General features: G+C 48.0%; 1 protein-coding gene across 1 annotated transcript; it reads right to left on the bottom strand.

The window, feature by feature from the left end:
• Positions 1 to 948: 948 nt before the first annotated feature.
• Positions 949 to 8,071, bottom strand: PSMB3 (proteasome 20S subunit beta 3). The gene is made up of 6 exons (XM_045526340.1): positions 7,960 to 8,071; positions 7,439 to 7,623; positions 5,348 to 5,455; positions 4,117 to 4,294; positions 1,954 to 2,048; positions 949 to 1,087 (listed from the first exon to the last, which is right to left on the bottom strand). Exons 1-6 carry the CDS (start codon positions 7,960 to 7,962, stop codon positions 1,039 to 1,041), a joined length of 618 nt encoding a protein of 205 aa, XP_045382296.1. The 5' UTR covers positions 7,963 to 8,071; the 3' UTR covers positions 949 to 1,038.
• Positions 8,072 to 8,400: the final 329 nt, after the last annotated feature.

Raw genomic sequence — 8,400 nt, 5'->3', positions numbered from 1 at the left:
AGAGAAAGAATGTGGCTGAAGTCCCACTTTCAGACACAAATAAGCAATGGTTAAGAGCACAGCACAGGAGTCTCCCTGTCAGCTGTTAACTACCATGCACAGGGAGAGATGGACAGACCATCCTCTCCCTCATTCCTCCAGCTGTGCAGAACCAAGACTGGCTAGGAGCCACACACCTGCCTTCAAGTCCCAGCTCTCCCCTGATTAGCTATGCAGCTGACTTTGAACTTGTCACCTCTGTGTACATCATCATCTCTATCTGAACACTTTTAGCTTAAAATCTACAGGTTCTGAAACTGTGGTCCTGGACCAGCAGTATCAGTAGCATCTGGGAGTCAGGTAAATTCTTAGAGCCCACTCCAGATCTACTGAATCAGAAACCGTTTTAACGAGCCCTCCAAGCGATTCCGATGGAGGCTAACATTTGGAAACCACTCTGCTATACAGATATTCCACTTGTTTTTTATCTATTGCATCTGTCTACTGCCGGTTGCAGGTGCCTAGACCCCTAGAAGGTCAGAATCTTGAGGGACGGTTTCAAGGTATCAGTGTTCTAGAAGCTCCACAAGGGACTGATGTGCAGCCAAGTTTAGTGAAAAGGGTTCTAGTCTTTGGAGTCATGGAAATGGGTTTATATCCTTGCTTTACCCCTTCCTAAAGTAGACTTGGATAAGTTATTTAACTCCCCTTCATCTCTAAATAAGGACAATCTTAATTACTTTAAGTCATTATGATGATTAAATTCTAGAATGTATAAGGCACTTTGTGCAGGGCCTAGCATATAGTAGGCACTCAACAAGTGACTTGTAGATTCTCCCACTGGTGTCCCAGTGGAGCAGAGTGCAAGACAAGAAGAAAACCCAAGGGCTGAGCTATACCCTGAGTAGCTATTTGTAACTGCCCGGCTGGGACAGAGATCTGTGGGAAGGCATCAAAGACAAGCAGGAATGAAAGAAAGGCTATTTTATTTCCCACCCCCCCCCAAAAAAAAAGAGAAGGAAAAAAAAAAAAAGGTAAAGGTGGGCTCTGGGAACAGGGTTAGTCCATTCGGGCCTTCAGTGTCCTGGTGGTGATTTTGTCCTTCTCACTGCAGAGGGAGAAAATCACAAGAAAACATCTACACCCATCTAGACAGTGACTGCACCTCCCTCTCCAGCCCACAGCACCAAGCCCGTGAGCCCCGGGCAGGGGAACAGGACAGACAGTTGCCCTGCTAACTCCAGTTATAGCAATGTTAGCTTGTCTCCTCCGCTGCTGTGAGGCAGGGGAGGGATGAGGACAGAGATTGCACGGGTGAAGCCACCCAGCAGAGGCTTTCCCAGAAGTGACTGGGGGCTGGACTATGAAGCCCAACAAAGGGAACGAGCTCCCCCAGGCCTAGAGAACATGGAACAAGACCATGTAACAAGGTGAAGGTGCGGTGAATGAACACAAAAGAACCTTGGGTGGTAAACTCTGTGTTTTTCCTGGTAATTAAGCAGGCTAGCCCATAAAAGGGTCCAAATGCTTACTCTGGAACGTAGGAAAGCAGCTGGGAGGACACTTTCTACCCTATCCAATTAGGTTCCTAGTGACAGCCCCAAACATATAAGGGGAAAAAAGGGGATGTCATTCAGGGAGCTGGCTGGGGTTGGAAAATGGTCCCCAAAGCTCAGTGTATCACACAGTTCTAGGCTCCAGACTGGTAGGAGTTGGGGGAGCTGCCTCCACACAGATCCCTGAGACTTTGGGGACGCCCTTAAAGAAGAAAAGAAATGTCTATTGTGAGCAAGGGGAGGAGACTCAGGGTTGTGGAGCCTCACCTGACAGAGGCATGATCTGCTAAACGCGTCTGCCAAAAGCACCTTTCTTATCTCGTACCTGACCAGGGCTAGGGAGACGGGGTGTGTGTTTGTGGGGGAGAGAGAGGCAGGTGTCTGCAAAGCTTCTAGACTTTTCTCAGCTCATACTCACATAATGTAGACAATGACTCCCATGCCTGACACTGCATCCCGGTCCACAGCGTTCAGCATGGCTTGGGAGATGGTTTCAAACAGGTGTTCTGGATCCTGTCAACAGAAGAATCTTTTCAAACCCACAGCCTCAGGCCCTAACTTGGTCTGGTCCCTTAACTCTTTTTTTAATTTTTAATTACTATGGGTACATAACAGTTATATCCCTTTATTCTCTTTTCCAGGCTCAAAGTTCCCAGCTCTGGCCCCTGCCATAACTGAATTAAGGGATGGTTCCCTGGATGTGGGAAGCCCCCTCAGCTCCTTCCTCGGGAGGGAGCAGGATGTGTAAAGGAAAGTGAAAGGGACTTCAAGCCCTGAATTTCTTCCACTAACCAGTGGTGTGACCTTGGGCAAATAATATGTCCCTTCACTGAGCCTCAATTTCTCTTCTGTAAAATAGGGAGAAGAATCCCTATTTAACTCCAGTGTGCTTTATCAGCTGCCTAATGGGTTTTCCTCCCAGGTGTCTAACAGGTACCTCAAAACTCAACCTGTGCAACCACAAACCCATTTTCCCCAAACCTGCTCCTTCTCCTACATTCTCTATCTGGGTTAGCCTAGAAAACTCAGCCGTCCCCTGTATAGGAGATACTCCTCCTCCTTCATTTTTTTTTTTTTTGAGACCATGGCTGGCTAATTTTTTCTATATATTTTTAGTTGTCCAGCTAATTTCCTTTCTATTTTCTTAGTAGAGACAGGTTCTCGCTCTTTCTCAGGCTGGTCTTGAACTCCTGAGCTCAAATGATCCACCCGCCTCAGCCTCCCAGAGTGCTAGGATTGCAGGCATGAGCCACCGCGGTGCGGTGGGGGCCCTTCACTTCTGTTTTAAGTGACCAAGTTCTCTTGACTCTGGCTGCCCTTCCCCCTCCCCACTGCCACTGTCTTTGCTCAGAACCTCAGCGCCTCCTACAGGCATTAATAGCCTATTACACCCCCTACAGGCCTGCGATTCCTCAGGTTCCTCACTGCTATGGAGAGTTCAAACTCCTCAGCATGGTATTCCAGGCCCTCCAGAGCCTCACCCCACATCCTACCCACACTCCAGCCACTCCCAGCTCTCTCCAGTCAATGAACACATCTGGCCCCTCCTGCTCCTTTGCACAGGCTGTTCCTTCTCCCACCAGGCCTTTTTCTCTCCTCTTCCCAACAAACTGCATTTTACAGGTATTTGGGCATCTATCTTGTTTCGTTAGACTGCAGCAAGCCCCTGAAGGCAGAGTGTTTCTGGTTTCCCCAAAGCCTGGCGGAGCTGGCACTCAATAATAACAGCTGGGCTCGGCGCTCGGCGCAGTGGCTCACGCCTATAATCCTAGCACTCTGGGAGGCCGAGTCGGGTGGATCGCTCGAGGTCAGGAGTTCGAGACCAGCCCAAGCAAGAGTGAGACCCCCGTCTCTACTAAAAATAGAAAGAATTATCTGGCCAACTAAAAATATATATAGAAAAAATTAGCTGGGCATGGTGGCGCATGCCTGTAGTCCCAGTTACTTGGGAGGCTGAGGCAGTAGGATCGCTTAAGCCCAGGAGTTTGAGGTTGCTGTGAGCTAAGCTGACGCCACGGCACTCACTCTAGCCCGGGCAACAAAGCGAGACTCTGTCTCAAAAAAAATAAAAAATAATAATAATAACAGCTGACCCTCACTTGCAGATCTCTTTGCATGTTTTCCTCAATACCACTTCCAAGGTAGGTTTTATTATCCCCATTTTACAGTAGACATAATGGAGGCAGAAAGAGGTAAAATGACTTACCCAAGAACATTAAGTGGTGGGTGGATCCAGGTTTCCAACCCAGACAATCTGGCTCCCAGCCCCATTCTGTTCAGCTGCCTCTAACCCTACACCTTGTTAAAGGCTTGTTCAATGAGTGGGTATGAGAACCCTATAAACCCAATGTAAGGAATAATTTATTTATTGTTGTAGCAAATATCTGACTGGGGTCTCCTAACAGAGGAGGGGTCTCCTAACAGACCCTTGACACCAGCCTGCCCGGAAGAAGCGGCAGCTGTGACTTTCTCTCCCACCTACACCATTCTCCGCATTACCTGTCACATAAACACATTTTTTTCCCTGATGGCTCAGGGTGGGTACCTCAGAGCCCTGCCTTGCTCCATGCCACCAACTCACCATGTTGGGCTCCCAGAGGGACTCGCACATCCCGTACATTTGTTCGGCGCAGGTGCCACTGACCACAAAGTCATCAGTCACCATGGGGCAGCCAATGAGGTCTAGAGAGCAAATGAAGGGCTTAAAGGTCTTCGGGTCCAACCCAGCAATGACTGGCTCAGTGTAGTAGGGGCCAAACCTGTGGGGGCCAGCACCAGAGAGAGAAACCAGAACTCAAGAACACTCTTTCATGTTTAGGCCTATTCAGACAAGGCCTTGGCCCAGACCCAGGGTGGGAAAATGAACGACCTGTTTGGAAAGATCACCTTTCCCTGTGGCCAGCTCTATGTAACCCTTTCCCCCTCTCCTGGCATCTGGCAATGCTCTAAGACTTTTTCATCTTCTTTCCTCTGATACTTTCATGGCCTTCTCACCCCTGACCCTCATTACCTCTTTCTTTCTTTGGGAGTTCTGTTTTCTTCTAATCTTCCTTCTCCTAATCCAAAGTCCTACCACCATTTGATCCTCTATTTGTACATTTCTACCTCTACTCCTTTAGAAAAAAATTTGAGGCCATTTATAGGAAAAACACAGCAAAATAAAACTAAACCATTAAAATGGAATACAGGACACTTTGAACACAAAGTTTTGTTCTGCACCTCCCAGCAGGTAAGGAAAAGAAGGTTACTCTCATTCTCTGCCAAAAGGAAGTGGCAGCTCATCAGAAACTTGTTCTAGACAATGGTCTTTGAGAAAAAACAATCTTAGCGATCTTTATATACAGACGGACCCTGACTTATGATGATTCAACTCACAATTTTTCAGCTTTACAATGGTGTGAAAGTGATAAACATTGAGTAGAAACTGTACTTTGAATTTTCATCTTTTCCTGGGCTAGCATTATGCAGTATAATATACTTTCTCATGATATTGAGCAGTGGCAGAGATCCACAGCTTCTAGTCAGCTACTTGATCACGAGGATAAACAACTGATACTCTACAGTGTTCTGTGTTGTGTTTTTTAGATATTGCGGTTTGTGTTTTTGCATCCCATCATGTCTATAAAATGCCCATTTTCAACTTACAATGGGTTATGAAGTGAGGGAACATCTGCATAAAATACTCAATAACTAATGGTAAATATCCTCAATAAAAACAGTTAAGTAAAAAGAATCCCCTTCCTTGGTACCCCCTCCGTACTACATTCAAAGATTTCTGTATTTCCTCAGTCCTAGGCTATATTTCCACTCACCGTTTCTCATACAAGAGGTTGGCCACCATACTCATCAGGGTATAAGGTTTGATCTGCCGACCTTCCTTCAACTCATAGAGGTTGAGCCGGAACTTGAGGCGCTGGGCGCTGTGGTCAGAAAAAAGCAAGTTAGTAAGTCGACACTGAATGTTCCCTAGTGTTCACCCTGTGGAGGTCAGGAGGAACATAAGATGACATATAGTCTCAGTCCCTGCCAAGGGAAAATTGCAAAGTCTTATATGTGTTAACCAGCAGCAGCTGCTATGCTAACAGTCTGGAAGGTGACTAAGAAGAAAGGCCATACCTCCCCCAGGGCCATCTCAGAGCGCCAGGATAGCCCCTGCATAGAGCAGACCAATGCCATACCTGCCGACGGCAAAGCAATAAGTTATAAGACACCAGAGCAAAGAGCCTTAGAAACAACTTTACATCTTACAGAAAAGGAAACTAAGGGCTAGTGAAATTAACAGTTACTGCCTACAAGCAAGCAAACTCAATGAGAAGAGACTCCCACAAAACAAAGGAAATGGTGGAAGGAGAATGGCAGTGATTGGAGAAGGCTGATGGGAGCCTTCACACTGACAGTAACCCTAAGCTGTCATTCTGACTCTACCAGGACAGGAAAAAAGGGCAGGCTAGACTAGATCTCAGGAAAGCATTATGTTCTTGAGACAGAGAGGCTTTCAGAAAAATGAGAAAGAACATTTCATGACAAGCTTCCACTCATATTACCAAAATAGTCTTTTGAACTTCTAGGAAATAAGTCCAAGAATTGCTGCTCCTTAAGCCATGGACTTCCTGCAGCACCTACAACCTGTGACCACATACTCCCTCCTGAAATCTTATCCTGGGCTAGGCTCGGTGGCTCACACCTGTAGTCCCAGCTACTGGGGAGGCTGAAGCAGGAGGATCCTTTGAGCCTAGGAGTTGGAGGCTGCAGTGAGCTATAATTACACCACTGTACTCCAGCCTGAGTGACAGAGCAAGACCCCTCTAAAAAGAAAAAAAGAAAGAAAGAAAGAAAGAAAAAAAAAAACAGAAATCCTATCCGGATTATTTTCCTCTCTCCTCTGGCTTCTCTTTTTCCCCAACTGCGAAATATAAGGCTCCGCTCTCAAACTGCAGCTGATTTTCTCCCTCTCTACATACTTTGTCTCTCCAGAATCCGCTCCCACAGATTTAACACATCATTAACACATGCCTCTCGAACCCTGAGAGGTAATTTCAAAACCCCAACTACTTGCAAGATGTTTCTATTTGGCTTGCCTTGTCTCCTCAAAATTGGTGTCAAAATCAAAGTCATCAACTTTCCTCCCGAACTAGTCCTCCTAACTCCTATATTTCAGTTAACATGCTCAAAACAGGAATCACTTTTGCAACTTTTCTGGATTGCCTACATGTCAGGTACCAGTCTAGATACTAGTACTAGATAAAAAAGATACAGGTCTTGACTTTGATTGAATGGCTCTTTGGCCCCACAATACCCAAGTAGCCACTGGTCTGCAACAACTCTCAGAAATCTCTTCCTTTCCACCACTACTGCTCCATTAGGACCATAATCCTCACACCAGGACCATCACAACAGCTACCTACCTCATCCCCCGACTCTCCCTTCTCTCAGATCCACTGGCAATTAGATAACTAATCTGGCAGTTAACATGCACCAACTCATCACAGGTTGGTTATCTTTCTGTATGTCTGTCTTGTCTCACAACCAGACCTAAAGTTCTTTAGGGACTGGGCACCCACTCTGGCCTTAGAGAGACCTGCGTTGGGATCCTGGCTGACATTCATTAACCCGCATCTTGGGCAAGACATTGAGACCCTCAGTTTCCTCATCTGCAAAAGGGGACAGCAACATGGTGGTATCTAGACGAGAATTAAATGAGTCCATGAACATAAAATGCTTTCCACAGAGTAAATGCTGGTAAAAGTTGGTTAGGATACATCTCTGTATCGCTATGGCGTCCCTCAAAGTTTCGAACTCACAGGTAGTGTTTGGTAGATGACTGACACCCAAGTCGCTCAAGAAGCTAGGCAAGGATGGTCCAATAAGCGGCCTTGGTGTGGGCGGGGACCCCGGACACTTACACTGTCTGGACATCAGTGGCGAGTCCGGCCAGACCGATGTACAAACGGTCACCCATGGGAAAGATCTTCTGAAAGTCTGTGGTCACCATCTGGGCCTGGATCCCGAAGCGCCTGTCTGCAGCGATGGCCACACAGTTTTTCCCCTTCATGGCCATGACGGCCCCTCCGTTATAGGACATAATAGACTAGGACAGACAAAGCAGAGGGGCTCAGCTCGAGGGGTCAAACGCTGCCATAGCTCCCGACCCAGACCCAGACCCAGACCCGGAGACTCCTGTACGCCCCATTCGTTCTCCATTCTGGAAGTGCCTGGACGCCCGAAACTCCAGCTCTGAGATGAGCACTGTGTGGCAGCGAGGAGCAGCAGTCGCCGCTTGGTCCTCATCGCGGTCCACTCCCGTTCGAACCAAAGCCGCTTCTTTCCATCGACCCCTAGACCCGGTCTGCCCCCAAACTTCCCCGACGCCCTCCCCGTTTCTCAGTCCCTACCCCGTGCCCCTTTTCCTTGCTCCCCGTCTCACCATGTTTGCGGTGTATTAGGACCCCCGACCTCGGTGCAATTCCCGTAAACCGGTTCTCGCCCTCACTGCGCAACCGCTCTCGCTGCTCTCTCTCCATGGGCCGATAGGCCGACTCTTCCTGGCCTCTTGGGCTTTCTATTGGCTGCACATCCCTGTCACTCACCGGTACAGCATAGTTTGGTTGAGAAACCAAAACGGAGGCGGGGAAAGCGGAAAGTGAAAAGTCACTGTGAGCGAGGAAGAGCCTTGCGCCACGGTGCATGCTGGGATTTCGGCGGACCTGGACTTGGGACCGCCGCGACGGCGAGGCGGGACCTGTACGCACGTGGGACTGTGAAACCGGGTTTGGGGGGCTGCGGCCCCAGCTGAAGGGACGCCATGGCGCTTATCAACATGCTGAGTTCGGCTAGTACTCATGCTAGCTTATTTATTCTCTCGAGA

This window comes from Lemur catta, chromosome 15, assembly GCF_020740605.2.
Source record: "Lemur catta isolate mLemCat1 chromosome 15, mLemCat1.pri, whole genome shotgun sequence".
In the NCBI taxonomy this organism is placed as follows: Eukaryota; Metazoa; Chordata; class Mammalia; order Primates; family Lemuridae; genus Lemur; species Lemur catta.
The sequence above is the reverse complement of the archived record's forward strand: the minus strand, read 5'-3'. Positions and strand labels throughout refer to the sequence as shown.